Here is a 19,585-nt window from a genome sequence, read left to right as displayed (position 1 = left end):
TGTTCATGTGTCTGTATCATTTGTATGCCCCAAACTAAATGTATTAAGTTCTATTGTATTGTTTCATTATGAACTCACTCGCTGGAGGTTCTAACTCCTTACTGTGTCGTCGTCTTACTGGTGCTGTTGAAACTGTTGTTTCTATACCAGTTGGAAATAAAGCGCCAGAACAATTACAATTGAGCAAATGCTACAAGACATTATGTAGAACAATAATTAAATTAAAACCCTGACATAAATTTATAATTGAGTTGTTGAATTGTTTGTTTCTATTTTGGACATAAGATTGGACACACATAATAGTTTGTAACACTGACCAACTAAATAAAATAATTTTAGTAATTCATTTTTGAAAGCATTCAACTTGCCATGGTTAATTGTCTCCACATTAGACATTTCTTACCAGAACTCTTCAGTAGTTTGTTTTCCTCCAGCAGTAGTTGTAGTTGGCTTTTATTTTCCTGTAGTTCATTTCTCAGTGTCTCCAGTTGATGTTTACTGGTTTCCAGTTCTTTGACTGTGTTCTCCAGCAGTCTCTCTTTCTCAATCATCAGTTTATTTTTTTCTTTAATCTCTCTGGTTGTTTGTAATAGTTTATCATTAGATTTATTTAGAAGTTTGTCCTTTTCTTCTAAAGCCGTTTCTTTGCTCTTCTCAAGATCTTTAATCTGTGCGTCTCTTTCACCTAAAAGTTTCTCTGTATCTTCCAAACGTTTGCATTTTTCATTCAACTCTGCAAGAAGAAACACAATAATTTCAGTCATAAACAAACTAACTTTATTCCTTATTAATTGATTGTTTAAATGATAAATATACTATGACTGAAAAGTTTTTTTCTAATCTGTATTTTAGGAACTATATGGGGTATGTAGTATTGGGGTGAACATTTTGAGCTCTCAATGATTCAATTAGATTCTTATTCTGGGAGTCAATGCAATTTCAAAATGATTCTCAATGCAAATGTTTCAGCAACAGCTAAAGGTTAAAAATCTTGAGCAAATATTCCGTGTATTGGGGGCTTCTAGATCACAGAAAACTATAATTTGTGCAAACACAATAATTATCTTCAAATAAAGTTATTATTTTCCAGGAAGTTGCAAACAGTGGTATAATAAATAAAATACTTGTGAGTGTTCATTAGAGAAGAAAAATGTCAGATGTGTAATTTATTTAAATGAGATCGTATTAATTAAATGGTCGATTCAGGTTACAAAACATATCAAATTTGTTTATTGATCAGATTTCGGCATAGCAAGTAAAAATCTGAATCACTGGCCAAGAGAAAAAAATCCTTGGAGGATTTTTACTTGGCCAGGATAGCCCTGAAGACTCACCAGATGACTCTTTTTTTAGTCTTTTCAGTTCAGAATGCAGATTTTTGTTTTCTTGATCTGAAAAATAAAAACAGATTGAAATAAATGTATGTTTAACATGCATCTGATGCTAAATAAAACTGAATATTGACTGAAAATCTCTCCTTCAAAATAATTTGATCATAATTCAGACACTCACCAGATTGTTTCTGCTGTTGTTTGTGTTCTTGTAGTGTTTTCTCCTGATGAGTGAATTTAGTTTTCTGTTCATCCAGTTGTGTCTTCATCTCCTGTAGTTCATTTCTCAGTGTCTCCAGTTGATGTTTACTGGTTTCCAGTTCTTTGACTGTGTTCTCCAGCCGTCTCTCTTTCTCACTCATCAGTTTGTTCATATTATCTATTTGTGTCTCTTTCTCCTTAAGCTGATTCTGTGTCTTTTCAAGTTCTTTGATTGTTTGTAGCAGTTTATCATTCATGTCTTTAAGACGTCTGTCCTTTTCCTCTAACGCCATGTCCTTCATTTGAAGTGTCTGGTTTCTCTCTAAAATAATATTTTGTTTCTCCTCTATGAGATTGTGTCTTTCTGTGAGAAGTCGTTTCAACTCTTCAGGATTCTTGGTTTTTTCAAACTCTAAGATAAATAAACAAACAATTCTGCTTAACAAATTAGATTTTTACTTTTATTGGACAAAATTTGTTCTGTCCAAAAGCAAATTTGTCCTCACAATGATTGAGTGTTGTGGATAGATTCTTTAGTCATTGCTAATTGTCGACTGCTAGGGTATTTTGAATGGTTGCTAAGGCTATTAAGTGGCTTCTAGGCTGTTTTGGAAAGTTGCCTACTTGTCCAGGTGTACTCCCGTCTGTATGGCATTTAGCTCTCTGGATATAGTTTGGTTCCCTTTTTCAATTTCAAAACTTTGAAACTCCACCCTCCCTACAGTGAATGGAGTGCAGCACATATTTTGGAGCATCTCTGTCATAAGCGTGCAGTGTCTGAGGGTGGGTTGCACCAACAAGGATAAAAATAAACAGAGTTTAGAGTTAATCTAGGGTTTGTTGATCCCAGTTTAATTTTAATTTGACTTATGTTGCACCACTTAAATTTAAACACAGATTAACAAATTTTAGATTAAAACTTGAACATGTATTAAAACCTTTATCTTTGATTTATTTTGATGAATTTGCCTGTGTAATTTAACAGCAAAAATGTAGACATCATCATTACTACCTACATACATATGTAATCTAAAAGCTGATTTTAAATTAAAAAATCGGACTATCTATTAAAGCAGAGGTCCCCAACCACCGGGTCGCGACCCAGTACTGGGTCGTGGACAAGTTGCTACCGGGTCGCAAGAACAAATGTGTATAATAGCCACGTAATAGCTTAATCGGGTATTTTGTACTGTAAGAGCCGACTTCAAATAACATCAATCATTTCGCTCTCTCTCTTTTTCTCTGCCTCTCTCTCTCTACCAGCGCATCAGTGATCACATTGCTGTCATTAGAGTTTGAGCATACAGTACTTCTAAAACACAATCGATCAAAGAATTGCAGAGGTATGACTTTATGAATCATTTTCAAATGTACGTCGCAATGATGTACATATGCGGAGACGTTCAAATGTGTGACAGCGCAAATGACTGAAAAGTAATTATTTTATTCTTCTTTAAAACAACTTCAGAATTATCCATCGATCGTAGCACCATGATCAAAATAAACTATTAGGCTAATAATATTTTAACAGCTACACTTTTAACGTAGGTTTGCAAGGAACCTAAACTTGTCAATCATCATTAATCATGGTAAACGTGAGTCTCCGTGATTCTGCGCACAGCCGCAATTCTTCTGGCATCTCTCCTCCTTCACTGCATTTTTCTTCTCTTCTGTTACTTGGAATTGGGTCTCGAGCCCGACCAAGATTCGAGCTGCCTTCGAAAACAGCAAGCCAAGTTCGTTTAGGTTCCATTAATTATTAAGACTAAATGGGCAGGCAAACTAGTAAAAACAATGAAAGTAAAAAACAATCCGCCAAAATATGGTTTTACACGTCTATAGAAAATGTACTATAGCCTAAATAAAGCAATTATTAATTTTCCTAATGCATGGTTGTTATCTTTACTTCCGTTTAAAGCGTAAATTTCGAAAAGCAGGATTTTCAGCACGTTTAAAAAAGCAACTCAGCGACCCCAATCTCACCCCCCCCGGTCCGCGAAATTTTTTTAAAGCTGAAACCGGTCCGTGGGGAAAAAAAGGTTGGGGACCCCTGTATTAAAGTGCATATTTCATTGCTAAAAACCAACATTATTTTGTATATTTGGTATAATACAATGTGTTTGCGTGGTTAATGGTTTAAAACACATTATTTCCACATACCGTACATTTTTGTAACTTCAGATTTCCCTGTTTTCCTGAAACGCACAGATTTTGTACAAAACTGTCCCTGGTTGGCCAGCTAATCTGTATGTTGTGATCATGGGCGGACTGGGACAAAAATCGGCCCTGGCATTTTGGACCAGATCGGCCCCTCATTTGATAATGCCAACAATTTCTGTCTTTTTGGTCTCTTGAATGTGTATACCAACCATGACATAAAACAAGGTTTAACCTGTGACTTTGACTCTGTTCTGTTTGTCAAATCTGGGGGTTAAGATCTCTCACTAAGTTTTAGAAATCATTATTGAGAACAAATTAATTTACTGAAAGCTACCAGAACAGCCAAAAAGTCTAACCAAAGGTGTGGACAGACTTTTTTAACATGCAAGGAAACACAGGTATATTTATGGATACACTGTTTTTGGATATACTGTTCAAAATCAAAGCTTATTTTGTCTAAACAAAAGGGAACAAATGAAGCATACTCACAAAATCTCTTTAAAAAAAAAAACATTAATAAAACCTAAAAAAACGGTAGTAGCTTTAATAAGATTATGAAAATCATATTAACACAATACCACTCTTATGTAATCCACAATTTACACACATTCATACTTTTATCTTATACTGTAAGCTATAAACATTTATTGTTTCTATTTGCTTGACTGACAGTCACTGCAGCAAGTGTTACATGGCAAATAATCTAAATGTCACTTTTAAATTAAAACTGCAAAATTGACTTAAAGTTAAGTAGTTTGCATCTTTGGATTTGCTAACTGTCTGTATTTTTTATACAAGGATGCATTTTCTGTATTGCAGCTTTGAAACAATATGCATTCATGAGTTAAGCACTACACAAACGCTCAAACTTAGTGAACAGAGATTCCCGCCTTCCTTCATTTAATTGGTTGGAATTTTGCTTAGCTCTGCAATGTGATTGGCTGGAATTCACATTCGTCTTTACAAAAACCTGATTTCTTTCATTTGACTGGTTAAAAATCTTACTCGGCCGTGTAATTGGATTGGTTGGGAGTCATTTACGATGGCTTCTGTGAACAAAAACTCCCGCCTTCTTTCATTTTGATTTGTCAACATTTTTACAATGTAACTACGTCAGTGAAGAAAATAACCTATGGGCCGCAGAGCGTGTGTCAAGGGCCGATGGTTACTCTTGCGCTTTTTTATTTATTACCCTAGCAGAAAAGGTGAAAGGGGTTTGTGCTTAACGATGTTATTGAACTAGCCCAATGTCAATCTGGCCGCTGATCAACTGTCTGCATTCCTGGGCAGGTCAGAAACAATAATATATAGATTAAAAACGTGTCTGACTCGAGACTGTCGGCCCAAATAGCCCCGCGGCCCACCGGGAAAATGCCGGTATGCCAGATGGCCAATCCGCCCATGGTTGTGATTGGTCTGAATACCTTTACATCACCAATCGCAGGAAGTACACTCTTGCCTACAATCCATGTGTTTGTGGTAATCCAAGAAAAAAGATTTACATTGGAGATGATAATTCATGACATTGTTTACCTTAGGGTTTGTATATAGTTAGCATGTACTAATACACACTTACACACCATAGGAAATGTAAAATCATGAATCAGATAATTGGTGATCTTTAAAACAATCTATTGCATTGATTAACTGAGCAGTGTGGCAGGATATATTGCGAAGTGCACATATTGTAATGAACATCAAGTATCAGCGCATTTGTCATGAAGTGACACCATGTCTGTTCACTGCCCTTCAGTTTCTGAGGGGTTCTTTGGATTTCAGAGACACCAGCAGGTTTAAATACATGTTTGCTTTGGTGGCTTTTTATTGCTGCCTTTTTAAAATATTTTCTTAAACAAATATTTTAAAAAGCCTTTCTTCAAATCTTTCTGTACTGTGAATCACTCATAAATCTTATAAAAGTTCAATAATTTCTGTTTAGATCCATCAAATATAAATTGTTATAGAAAGTAATTTGCTTTAAGATAATGTACACTTTTTGTCTTTAGAAAGATCTTTTTTCCTATATTGTAGGAGAACTACAACTTGCATAATAATTTGGAACAGCATATTTTGCATATTTTTCAAAGTATTTAAGTATCTTTTAACATTTTAATTGAATTTAAATAGAATTCAATTGTATTGTATTGGAAAAATAAACAAAAATGGCATGTGCATAATAATTTGGAACACGGTGTATATCCAAAGGGAATATTTTATGTTTGACCATCAGACAACCAAGGGTAGAGCAGCGGCACTGAGCCAGCGGCCAATTTCAGATTACCTGGAACTCGTATATCCATAGCCAGAGGAAATTTTAATATGGGCGCTATTTTCTAACTGACCACAGAATTGAAGTTTATTCATCTATTTTCTCAACAAAACAGCTATTTAAACTACATTTTACAACACAGAAAGTGTAATATTTTGAATATAGTTCAGGTTTTAAATTCCACTGCTGTTGACACGAAATGTATTCTGGGAAACTTGGCTGTCATAAGTCCACACAAGTCACCTCCTGATGCATCCTCAATAAAATGTGTAAATCAAAAACGCATCGGGAGATGTTATGTGAACTTGACTTGATGTGAACTTGGAATTTGAACAGTACTTTGGCTGTGACTGATGACGTTTCACAAGAACACAAGTACAGACAAGAACACATTATTGAGAAACGGCTATGTTGAGCATTCTGGAAGGAGGCTGATGATTTGAATCTGTTATTTTAAATAGTAATAGTAGTCTAATAGAGTATGGTAACAAATGGGAAAATCGTGTCCCAAATTTGTCAAATCAGATTTTAGAATAAAAATATAGATTTATAGTATATAATTTCTTGTTTTTTTCAGTCTATTTTTAAACAGTATTTTGTATTAAAAGTCTTTGTTTGAGTGAAGCTGCTTAAAACTAAACTTGCTTTTCACAGACTCACTGATAATAAGCAAATTAATTCATCAGTGTATTGTATTGAATAGTGGCACGAATCAGTGGCGGAGTGGCAATCGGGAGAGTCGGGACTCCGGCCACACTAAAACCTATTTATCATATATTTAATATGCTTCAGCGCTCAAAATGTATCTGGCCGCACCGCTCTCTCTATCAAGCCCGTCTCCCCTGGAGTTCTATCAGCCAATCAAAAAATAAAGAAAGAGGCTACACAATAGCCAATCAGAAAATAGGACTGTTGTATCTGGGTAAGATTTAACGCAACAACCAATAAAAAAGCATAGCCTCGCACACCCACAGAGGAATGGAGCTCCGAGCATCACTTTGAGCAGCACAGAGTAGCCTAAGTCTGATCTCCTGTTGTAATGTTACAACAAATGCACAACTTTGACACAAACAATGACAACTTGACTGCTGTTAGAGAATGTTTCCCAGATAATCAGCATCAGTTTTTCACGAGTGTATGTAACTTAGCCAACAGTTTACAGCCTGTTCACTGACAACACCTGCTCAGAACACGTAAGTTAGTTTAAGCCTCGTTATATTTTCGTTATCACACGATGACTGACATTTTGTCACATAAAATATCTCTCTCCAAACAGGCTTAATAATTTTATAAGCAACTGCTTTGCAACCAAAGTAAGCTTTAGCTTACCTAAAACTAGGGAACTGTTGACTTTAAGATCTTTTAAATAATAATTATTACACTTGGTATTTCATGTTGTTTTGCAGTCATTTTAATGTAATTTTAGATTTCAGCATTTGCTTATTTACAGCGAACCATTTTCTTTTTTTTTGACCACAGAGGAGGGCTGGTGGTCTATGAAATTTTCCGGTAGATTTTTGGGTCCCACTCCGCCCCTGGCACGAATAATGAAAAGCTCTAAAAGAATCAAAAAGCTAATTTTTCTATCCGTCTTACTTACCTGCCATTAGAGCAGAGTCCTCCATTTGTAATCTCTTCTTGTTAGTCCATGTTCTGTTTATTATCTGTGAAGGGAAAGAAATCATTATGAAGAATTTTTTTACAACATAATTTGTTACAAATAATATCTGATTTAAATGTAGATGAATGTACAGTAGATCACTGTTAGTGTTATTACTGATTGAGGATATATTTCTGATTCATGGTGATTCAGACTGACATTGTATTATGTATTATATTTAGTATTACAGTAAGTCTTGTGAATGGCTTCAAAATATTGAGATCAGTGTGATGAGATCAGAGATGCTGCATTGAGACAGAAAGTAGCATGTCTAGTGTAGTTTATACAGTAGGTGATAATGGCTTAGTAATTCTTCCCTTACCTTTGTCATTAAATATACAGAACCTGCTACTATAACTGGCCCTATGGGTGAAAAAGATACATAAAGGAATAAAGTGTTTGAAACGTCAGAACACAGCAAGAAAAAGTTAAATTAAGTTAAAAATAAAGTAATTTCCTTTAACAGAAAATCTCCAGTTAGTTTTACATCCTAATTTTAAATGTGTAACAGTAACGCTAGTTACGTATGTAACTGTGGTTCTGTGAATTCCGGATGACCGCCAGAGGCGGTGCAAAAGCACTAGTGGATTATCGCAGCGCCAGCTAGATAGGTCGAGAAAATATACCAACAAAGTCACATGGTGACATAGGCTGAGCCCTGAGCAATAAATAGCCAACCAGCTCAGCCTTCTGCCTCATGAACGCCTTTCTCGCGCATTCCGCATGACACAGAACTCTGGCGGTCATCCGGAATTCACAGAATCACAGTTACATACGTAACTAGCGTTCTGTTTCATTCCTCCTGACCGCCAGAGGTGGTGCAAAAGCACTAGTGGATGACTCCTACCAACATAGTCATGAGGAATGCCACCCACCTGAAATCAAGGTTGTCCCCGGAGGACCGCAGAACAGACAGCATGAGGGGCAACAACCTTGATCTTGTAGAAACGGGCAAAGGTACATGGAGAAGTCCAGGTAGCAGCTGTGCAGATATCCGCCATAGATACTCCCCTGAAGGCAGCCCAAGACGTAGACACCGCCCTAGTGGAATGACAAGCGACACTGCCTGGCAAAGTTCTTTGAGCATGCTTGTACGCCATAGTAATAACCTCCACAATCCAATTTGACAATCGTTGTTTCGATATGGCGGCCCCTTTCCGCACGCCGCCATAACAAACAAAGAGCTTATCCGTTCGTCTAAGGTGAACAGTAGCGGACACATAACGTTTCAGGGCCCGCACGGGACATAAAAGATGACCAGACGACCCCTCCGACTGTGGCGTGGGCAGAAAAGACGCCAAAGCGATAGACTGGTTAATGAACTGTGGGAGCAGGACTTTGGGTAGAAAAGAAGGATTCGGCCAGAGAACAACACCGGAATCCTCTGGCAACCAATGCATGCATAAGTCACTAATGGACAAAGCCTGTAACTCACCCACACGCTTAGCAGAGGCCATTGCCAACAAAAAAGCAGTCTTCAAAGATAGCCATCTCAGATCAGCCGTCTGCAGGGGTTCAAACGGTGGCAGACAGATAAAATCCAGAACAAGCTGTAAGTCCCATCCAGGAAAACGGGGACTACGAGCAGGCCTCAGCCGCCTAGCCCCTTTCAGAAAACTACACACAAGGGTGTGGGAACCAAGTGAACAACCATCAACTGGTCCATGATGCGCAGAGATGGCTGCAACATACACCTTCAACGTGGAGGCTGCTTTGCCTGAATCCAGAACGTGTTGTAAAAAACTAAGAACTTTTGGAACATCACAACATACTGGATCAAAACCTCGCTCCTCACACCATGAGGAGAAGAGCTTCCAACGTGCGGCATAAAGCTGACGTGTAGATGCTGCTCTAGCATTAGTAATAGTCTGGACGACAGCAGGTTCCAGATTAGCTAAAGGACAGTCCGACCCAGAGGCCAAACCCAAAGTTGGAGACGGTCTGGATTGGGGTGCCAAACAGCTCCGTCCATTTGAGACAACAGATCCCTCCGAAGTGGAAGCTGCCATGGTCTGCCCACCAGCATGGAGAGAAGCAAAGGGAACCAAGGCCTGGCTGGCCAACGGGGTGCCACAAGCAACACAGTGTGATTTCCCAGCGCTATCCTGTGTAGTGTTTCCCAAAGAAGCGGAAGCGGAGGAAAGGCATAAAGCAGCCGGCTTGGCCACTCCTGGGATAGAGCATCCTGTCCCAATGGGCTGGATGTCTCTACTCCCGCGAACCACCAGCGACAATGAGTGTTCGCCTCTGTTGCAAAAAGATCCACCTCTGCCTCCCCGAATCGCTGCCATATCATCCGCACCACATCCGGGTGGAGCCTCCATTGCCCGGATGTAGAACGTCCCTGGAGAGAGCATCCGCTACCTGATTTTGCAACCCTGGAAGATGAACTGCCCTTAATGAAGCTATTCGAGGGAGCGCCCAGGTGAGTATCCTGCGGGTAAGATTCAGGGACTCGAGGGACCTCGTCCCACCCTGATGGTTCAAGTGAAACACTGTTTAGGTGTTGTCTGACCGGATGAGGACATGTCGGCCTGCCAGAACTGGTAAGAAATGCTGCAGAGCCAGAAAAACTGCCCGTAGTTCCAGAAGATTTATATGATCCTTGGACCGGGCTGGGGACCAGCGTCCGCAAACACCCCTGTGGTTCCACGATGCTCCCCAACCGAGCAGAGAAGCATCGGTTGTGACCACCTCTCGACGGGAAGGAATGACTCCTAGAGGAACACCTGACATCAGAAAATCCAGACGATTCCACTGTGTCAATGCCAGCATACAACTGCGTGAGACAACAATCAGACGATGAAGATGTCTGGCAGGGCTCAAACGAAGACTGTTGTTCCACCGTTGGAGAGGTCTGAGGTGGAGCAAGCCGAGTGGGATAACCGGAGAAGCAGCAGTCAGCATCCCCATGAGCTGTAAAACAGTCTTGTATCTTAAGCTCGCTCCCAGCCGGAAACGAGCAAGCAGCTGTAGAATATTGTCCACCCTGGCCTGTGAAAGGGTGGCAGACATTGCGCAGGAATCCAACGTCATTCCAATGTAAGTGATTTTCTGCACTGGACTTAGATGACTCTTCGCCTCGTTGACGACAAGGCCTAGCCTTTGAACATGCATCAGAAGTAGGCTGGTGTCTTGCACAGCCTGCCAGCTTGTGCCTGCACACAGCAGCCAGTCGTCCAAGTAAGGCAGGATTCGCATCCCCTTGGACCACATGGGATGTAGGGCTGCAGACATGCATCTCGTAAACACTCGGGGGGCCAGAGACAGGCCAAAAGGAAGGACCCTGAACTGGTAGGCTTGGTTTTTGAAACTGAATCAGAGAAATTTCCTGTGCTGAGGAGCAATCGGCACGTGAAAATAAGCATCTTTCAAGTCGATGCTTGTGAACCAATCCCCCCTCCTGACAGACCGAAGAACGTCGGCTGCCCGCAACATTCGAAAGGGCAGACGTTTCAGGAACTTGTTTAGATGTCTCAAGTCCAGAACCGGACGAAAACCACCATCCTTTTTTGCTACGAGGAAGTAGGTTGAATAAAAACCGTCCCTTTGAACACAGGGATGAACTCTTTCTATGGCTCCTTTCTTCAGAAGAGAAGAAATTTCCAGAGAGAGGGCCACTGAACGTGCCGGATCCTTTATGACCGTCTGAACGATCCTGGAAAAACGTGGGGGCCGGCATCGAAACTGCAGAGCATACCCTTTGCTTAACGTGGTCTGAACCCAGGGATCTACAGTCGTCTCCCTCCAGTACGACAGCTGTGTATCCGAGAAACGGTCGACCACCGGCCCGATGGTTTCAAGCTTTGTGGGTGCGCCCTTTAACGGCTGTGGGGGGGCGCTGATGTGGACCCCCTGAAAACTGCCGTTGCTGTGGACGAAAAACTCGAGTGTCCTCAGCAGCACGGGGCCTCTGTGACCCCTGAGGTTGCGGGTTAGAACGCTGGCGGAACCTCTGATCCTGAGTCGGAAAACGATGACGAGCCTGAGGGCCTGGCACTTTAAAGACGGGATTACGCTGGGTCAATTGTCGAGTGGCCTCGGACAGTTTTAACCTCTTTTCCAGAAGCTCTGGAACAGTAGGTCCGAACAGGTGACCAGGAACAATTGGAAGGTCACGTAATGTCTTCTTGCAGTCTTCAGGCAGTCTTGCTTGGGCGAGCCATACCTGTCGACAAGCTGCCAGGAGTGTGGCCGTCAGGGTACCCAGCTCACGGGTAACATGGCCCATAGCCAAAAGGGCAGTTTGAAGGAACTGCGAGACCGAGGGGTCAGGTATAGACGACTCGAGAGTGTTAGTAGTGGCAAGGAGTAATTGACAAATGGTGTTCTCTGCCCGGGTTATATATGCAGTAGACTCGTATGCCTTCTTAAGTAACGAGTCCGTGCGGCCACACTGGGCACTGGGGCAACGCACATTTCCTCGAAGGGCCTCATCGGGTGACACCACTAGGGCAGCGACCGCCTGTTCGATCTCCGGAGCACGGCCAACTCCAATAGTATCTGCCCCAACCATAGATGCCAGAGTACGGGCTGTCCTTGGTCGCCTTTTCGAAGCATTAGAACTCGTAAGGGAGTTGGAAAACTCTGCAATGAAGTCCTTGCAAGGTGGCATAGCGAAGCTGGATCCGGCTGCAGTCTGTCTGAAAAAGACGCTGGACTGTGCTGGCTGGGTTGGCGATTCATCCAGCCCTAGGCGTGCGACTGCCATCTGAAGCACGGCCACAGTGTTATCTGTGGAGGACATATCTGTCCTGAATGAGCTGATTCCCCACTAGAACCCCCAGCTACTGAAAAGGCTGCATTCTCCAGGATGGGAGATTGTGCAGTAGCATCTACCACTGCCATATCCTGAAACAGTGCATCAGATGCACTTGTGGAGAGCACATCGAAATCTGAGTGATGTGAAGATGAGCCCAGATGTTCAAGAACCATAGGATTAATGGAATTGGAATCCTCCTCATCCTCCTGTGAAATGGTAGTAGGTGATGCAGGTATCACAGGCTGTAGCGTCCGGAGAAGGCGCTTTATTTCCAACATCTCAGACGAAAGTACATCAACCGTTTTAGAAAGAGAGGCATCCTCTGGCTGCTCGCTATCTGTAACATTAGCCTTCTTCTTAGCTGGAGGGGCACCGGCAGCCGCCGATGCACTGCGTTTCCCTTTCCGTTTGGCTGACTGCGACTCCTTTTCCCCAAGTCTGACTGCACATTTAGGGTCCAGTTCGGCCAGCCGAAGCCGTCTCTCTGACATGGGCAGGAGACTACAGTGCAGACACGGGTTCTTGATAGCCTCCTTTAAATGCTGCAATCCCAAACATGACGGACATACATCGTGGCCGTCGTCAGGCAGGAGTGGGTTAGGGCACAGCTTACATGTTAAGGGAATACCCGTGGCAATAGCGCTATGTGCCATAACTTTCCCAAAAAAGAAAATGAGGAATAAATAATTTCAAGTCAGTGACAAATGTTAGCAGGGAACCGCTAACATAAAAAACGTGACAAAAAGACCCCTGAAACAACCGAGGTCTTGAAGTAAAAAAACTCCGTATAAAAACCAATGAGAACTAACGAAAAAAATCACCGGGAAATACCGAGAGCTGTAAGGGATTAACGGGAAACCGTAACTATTGAAAACACCGGCCGTCGGATAGCACCGAGAGGCCCGAGCAGTTACAAAACGAAACCAAAAAATTATGGGGAACGTCGGTATAACCGTCCGTAGAAAGAAACTCTTAGCCCCCGGATAGAACCGAGAGGCACGAGCAGTCACACAAATCCGTCTGAAAAAATAAAAAATGACGGGGAACCATCACATAAAAGCCCGTAGGAAAAAAACAATAGCCACCGGGAGCTAACACCGAGAGGCTCGAAAAACCATATATCCGTCAGATGTAAAGATGTAAAGATGTAACGATGACGGGGAACCGTCATAAATAAACGCCCGTAGAACAAGAAAACACTAGCCACCGGACGGCACCGAGAGGCACAAGTGTTGACAGAGACCGAATGTAATAAACCCACGACTCACCGATCGATGCAGAGAAGAAAAAGACTCCAAATAGCGCGCTGTCACAGCTTGCGAGGACGAAAAAAAAAATTCGCTGCTCAGGTAAGCTGCACTTGACGGCGCGAAATTCGAGGAAAAACGACCTATCACAACAAGCGAGAAAGCAAAAGAGGCAGAAGGCTGAGCTGGTTGGCTATTTATTGCTCAGGGCTCAGCCTATGTCACCATGTGACTTTGTTGGTATATTTTCTCGACCTATCTAGCTGGCGCTGCGATAATCCACTAGTGCTTTTGCACCGCCTCTGGCGGTCAGGAGGAATGAAACAGAACTTGATATTCTTCTAAAAGTCAGTGAAAGGCTTCATATTGGCACCCAGATCATTTACTTAAAGGGTTTGTAATCACCTAATGTTAATGATGCTCTGTAATATCAGGTGCTGTGCAACTTCTCTTGACAATAATAAAAAATGATAATTCATAAACATGCATTTACTAGACATCTAATCTTGTAGAGATTTTGCCAATATCATGGTGTATATACTCCAAGTGTGTATGGCTGTCAGTGGCAGTGGAATTGTCTTGCGTTATTTACATGTCGGTCAAATAACGTAGTACTGCAAAAATACATTGAAACGAGGATGAAAACTAACTAAGGGGTGAAGTTCGACAGAAGCTAAAGTGGAGTACCGTTGTTAACAGTCCTATAGCAACAGCTCAACAGCGTGTTACTGCAATAATGATACAGAATTTCAGTTCTTGTGTGCAAACAAAATGTTTTCTTCTGTTTGACTTACATAGCATTACTAATTCAAAAAATAACTGTATTAAGTGTGATTCAAAGTTCTTCATACAAAGACATGTAGGGCCCTATAAAATCCGTTTTATTTTTTCCCAAATTCCGTTTTATTTTTTCCCAAATTCCGTTTTCTCCGTTTTAATTTTTGCAAATTCCGTTTTAATTTTTGGCAATTATTTTTTTACCCTTTACTGTTATTTTAGTCATACAAAGAGTGTGCCTTTAATGTTAATGATTAAAATGTAAATGATTTGGGGAAAAACTGGATAACACGATTACTTAATGGCTGTAAAACATGCATTTACGCCCGCCCGCACACACACACACACACACACAACTCAATTCAATGCATTGTTTAGTGTTGTTGCAGAAGGCTACAACAAGGTGTCAAAGCAGTGGTGCCTTCAGAAGTGCCTTAAACACATCGGTCCAGCGGAACGCGGTCCATGTTTTATACACGATCGCTTAAAATGCATATAACTTTACAAACATACACAGGATTACTGATATGACTTAGGACAGCATGAGCGCGCAGCTTTGCAATGCGAGCGAAAGAGAGACAGAGAGCGGCGCCATGATGCAGATGATTATATTTTAAATGCGAGGGATAGTTAGTTTGCCTCAGCTCGCTTGAAATGCATAAAACTGAACAAATACATGAGGATTTGTGTTCGGACTTCGGACAGATGCGAGAGCGCGTGCACGTGAGAGAAGGAGTAGGGGGAGGCTGCAGACCTGGAGTCGGTAGATCTACGCCCCTGGCAGTTTTACGCCCCTGTTGTTCCTCGTCCGTCCAGTAGAGGGAGGCTGTATATTAGTATATGAGCCTAGTCATATATCAGAACAGCAGACCGTATGATAGCAGCAGACCTTCTTGAAGCGATACGAATTGAAGTGTGTTAAATAATCTGCTAAAGTTATTGTTGTTGATTTGCATTATAATGATACATTTATTATTTATAAACGATTGATGCGATATCCTGCCATTAATTATAAGTAACCATTGTTTCTAACACTATTCAACCTTTGCTTTATTTATTTTTTATCAGTGAGCGAGAGTATTTAATAGCAGGATAAAAAAACATTCAAAGAAGAGTGGCAAACCATAGGAGAGTCATCTACAGGAGTCATGGTGTTAAGAAATAACCAAGTCATGGTGTTACAGTAATACAATTTTTTGTGAACCACAATATTGTCTCTTTCTTTTAAATGACCCTTGGAATTTTAGAAAAGTTACATTGTGTTTGTCTTCATAAAATGCTATGTAGGACATGTTTTGTAGCTGTATGACGACCTATTGTGAATCGTACAGCAGATATTTCATTTAGGATCCATATGATTACACAGTACTTTATGTCTAATGGCCTAGATATGGTTAATATCTAAATGTAACTTAATATAAAATCACAACATAATATATCAGTCAGTCTCTTGTATATAAAAACAGTTTATAAATAAATATAAATAAAAAAAATTAAGTGTGACGTCATCATGCGCCGCTTCCGGGTCCAATCGATTTCAAATGCCATAGGAAAACACACTAATATACACTCGTATCATAATGCAAAACTATTTAAACCCATGATCCTTATTTTTATCTCCAATAATAAAAACCAAGATGACCAGACGACCATATAGAAGAGTGCAGTGAGACAGACGTGGATGAGAGAGTGCATGTATCTTTGCGCTCACCGTGAACAGAATGTTGACAAAACTAACAAAATAACAGTTCTCCGGTCACATAAAAGTCATGTGAGAACTGCTCAGAACTAAATGCTTAGCGTCGAATTTCTTAATTTTTTCGCTGACGAAAGCAGATCGTGGAGAGCCGCTTCCACATGGTTTCAGTGTTTTGGAGGGGGTCTGAAATGACGGGAGGGGGTGTGTCGCCCAGATTTATTTCCCTCGATCTGCATTTCCCCCAGACATACGTTCGTTTCTCACACAAAAACATAATTGTATTCAAAATATGTAAAATTCCGCGAAATTCCGCGTTAATAATAGATTCCGTGTTAATCTGCCAATTCCGCGATTCCGTGATCGCGGAAATTATAGGGCCCTAGATTTGAAGACACCTGATGTGCATGTCTGTTACATTCATTTTACATCTTCACTCGATTATCAGAGTTACATGATCATCTTCTACATTCTGTTTCATTTCAGTTCATTTTCATTCTGACAGAGGAATATTAATAAAGATATTAAACCCATGAAGAGTGAAATACTCACATGATATGTTTTCTCTTTCTCTTTCTCTTTCTCTTTCTCTTACTCTTACTCTTTCACGATATACTCTTACTGTTATCTCCTCTGTTTTGACTCCACTGTTGACCTGACACACATAATCTCCCAGATCAGACCATCTACAGTCTTTCAGTGATAAGGAAACATCTCCTTTCTCCAGCTTCTCAGTGATCAGATTCACTCTGCCCTCGAATCCCCTCCCTTCAATCATCTCTCTGTTCTTATAGATGCACACACAGTCTGTCTCCTTAAACCATCTGATCTCCATCTCAACAGCACTGATTTCAGGTGACAGGTGACATGGTATAGGGAATTCATCCCCTTTGTTAACTATAGTTCTCTGAGCTGTTTCAGGGACAACAAGCTGAAACTCATCTGTAACAAAAAAAAAGAAACAGAAATGATTTATACACCTAAACACCAGCTGTCACTTACATGTACTGTGCATAGAACACAACAGAGTGCATTTAAATGTCTGTAAATACAGTGATCAAAAATATTTTTTTTTTACTTACTGCTGCTTGCAGTTGCCATCTTTGTCTTCTAGAGAGAGAGAGAGAGAGAGAGAGAGAGAGAGAGAGAGAGAGAGAGAGAGAGAGAGAGAGAGAGAGAGAGAGAGAGAGAGAGAGAGAGAGAGAGAGAGAGAGAGAGAGAGAGAGAGAGATAATTTAGGCCTACTCACCACATCATTAACACATAATTTATTTCCACAGTAAGATGTGTTTAGCAGTAAAACAGCTGATATTGTGTCTCACCTGTGTTGTTCTTCAGTGAAACTCAATCTGATTCTTCAGGTTAGAAGTTAAATCGTCTCTCTGCTATTCAGTTAAACATAGTGGGACATCACCCTACAGCAGGCATCAAAACTGTGTGAAATTAAATAAAACTATATATAAATATAAGTAGATAAGCACTGATTATAAAATTAATTAAAAGTTTTAATAAAAATACAAACTCAAGTAAATTCAATCCAATGAATAAAATCCCCCAGCAGTTACTATTGTACAAAAGCAATTTAACCTAAATGTACAAATACAGCCCACTTAAAACAATCATTCCCCCTCAACCTCAACAGTTGGCATTTTGCCCTTAACTGGTTGCTATACCAAAATAGAGATCTTAAAGTTACAAAAATATTTTTATTGTCACACATAACAATATAATCTACTGTCTGCAATGATTCATGTAAATTTTGATTTTATTATAGTGCAGATTATTCTGCTGGGGCTCATGGGTACAAAATTGAAGTCACATCTACTGACAACATATATTTCTCTTACACATTAAAAATAATAAAAATTGAAGGTTGTAAAGTGACAGAAGTAGAGAGTAGATAATTTTAGGTTTAATTATGGTATATGATGTCTTCTAATAACATTCAATAACGTATTTCAAATCAGCAACGAATTCAATCATGAAATACATCATAAACTTATTACTTACGTGCAAATTGATTCATTCTAATTCAAGAGCCTCGTCCCATACATGTCTGCATACAGTACAGGCCTACAGTAGCATCTGCTGCGTCACGATATGTCCACACATCATGTTAATTTTTCATTGTTACCGCGGTCAAAAGAATGTCGATTTTTCGTTCCTATACACAAAAAAAGAAAATAACATAACATAACATAACATATAGGGGATAGCGTCGAAACTTTGCTTTCCTTAAAGGGGCACGCACTTTCACTTTCGTTTTTATTTCAACGTCACGGGAATGTATTTTTTACAAACGACAGTGACCCCCTGTGGACAGCGACTACCAATGCAGCATGTTCCACTTAACAGGTTATTCTGTATAATTGTTTAATCTCACATACCTATCAGATTTACCAGGCTAACCAACATGGGAAAAAACTGTAGTATACTTTAGTATTTACTCAAGTAAACTAGCAGTGAATTAATAGCCCTATATTACTAATCACAACACCTTGTTATTGTGTAGGTAGAACATTCTATGAACTAGTAGCCTAAATAAATACACTATAGCCTACTAAATACTGTAGTACAGCCTACTTTTTTATATATATTTAATATTTACTACAATAAGGTTAAAACTGTAGTAATGTATTGGTTTACTATAGTAATTACTAAACTTGTTTTTTTTCATATGAGCAGAATCCTATAGGAACTGATCTGTGATCAAGTGCAAGTCATGCCTCTCAATTATTATAAGTTATTTTTTATTTTGTTCAGTTAACAAATGCATTCATGTTACATAAGCTGATTGGTCCATGAGGTATAAAGTTTAAAATGTCATTACTGAACCAAAACTTTGTTTAAAGCTGAGAAGAATTTATAGGGAATGTTTGTAGTCTGCTTTATTATATGGCTGTTTGTTAGTGGTTTCATGCATCTCTTCTTTGAAATAATAAAGTAACATTTCTAGATTTCTTCCTTTTTTTACACATACATGGAATTTGCTTATTAAGTAAATTTTTAAATCTCCTTTATTGTGACACATTAAATAAAATGCTACATTTGAGGTAATGTTTAGTCTTGATTACTTGACTTGCTTAACCAATTCTTAAATGGAAGAAGTTTGGCACAACCAAGATTCTTCGAAGAGCTGGTTGCAAAGTCAAACTGATCAATCGGGAAAGAAGAGCCTTAGTAAGTGAGGAGACCATGATCCTGATACTCACTATGACTATATTGTATGGAGATAGGACAACATTCCAGAAGGAAAACCAAATTATCTTTTTACTTTAGCATTATGGGGTACTGAGTATACTGTAGATTAATAAGAAAAAAAATGTAAACAATTGTAGTATCAGGGTTTAACATAACAAAATAGATAAAGAGAAGAGGGTCTAAATCATGTTTAAAAAATGTCTGTCACAGCAACACTGTTGTAAGACTGAATGATAATTGTTCAACATGAAAGATGGAACATTAAAGTCTGTTTATGCTTT

The 19,585-nt window shown here is 39.9% G+C and overlaps 2 protein-coding genes across 2 annotated transcripts in view; both read right to left on the bottom strand.

Annotated features, from left to right (window-relative positions):
- Positions 1 to 19,585, bottom strand: part of LOC135732198 (uncharacterized) — a 42,241-nt gene that overhangs the window by 1,586 nt on the left and 21,070 nt on the right. The gene's annotated exons all lie outside the window — the stretch shown is intronic.
- Positions 174 to 18,397, bottom strand: LOC135732522 (uncharacterized). The gene is made up of 10 exons (XM_073814786.1): positions 18,114 to 18,397; positions 17,426 to 17,536; positions 17,186 to 17,213; positions 16,656 to 17,045; positions 7,944 to 7,984; positions 7,562 to 7,625; positions 1,513 to 1,944; positions 1,335 to 1,391; positions 404 to 733; positions 174 to 190 (listed from the first exon to the last, which is right to left on the bottom strand). The coding sequence occupies exons 3-10, from the start codon at positions 17,202 to 17,204 to the stop codon at positions 174 to 176; spliced, it is 1,350 nt and encodes a 449-aa protein (XP_073670887.1). The 5' UTR covers positions 17,205 to 17,213; positions 17,426 to 17,536; positions 18,114 to 18,397.

Source organism: Paramisgurnus dabryanus, chromosome 5 (genome assembly GCF_030506205.2).
Source record: "Paramisgurnus dabryanus chromosome 5, PD_genome_1.1, whole genome shotgun sequence".
NCBI lineage: Eukaryota > Metazoa > Chordata > Actinopteri > Cypriniformes > Cobitidae > Paramisgurnus > Paramisgurnus dabryanus.
Note: the sequence above shows the minus strand (reverse complement) of the source record. Positions and strands in the feature narration are given on the sequence as shown.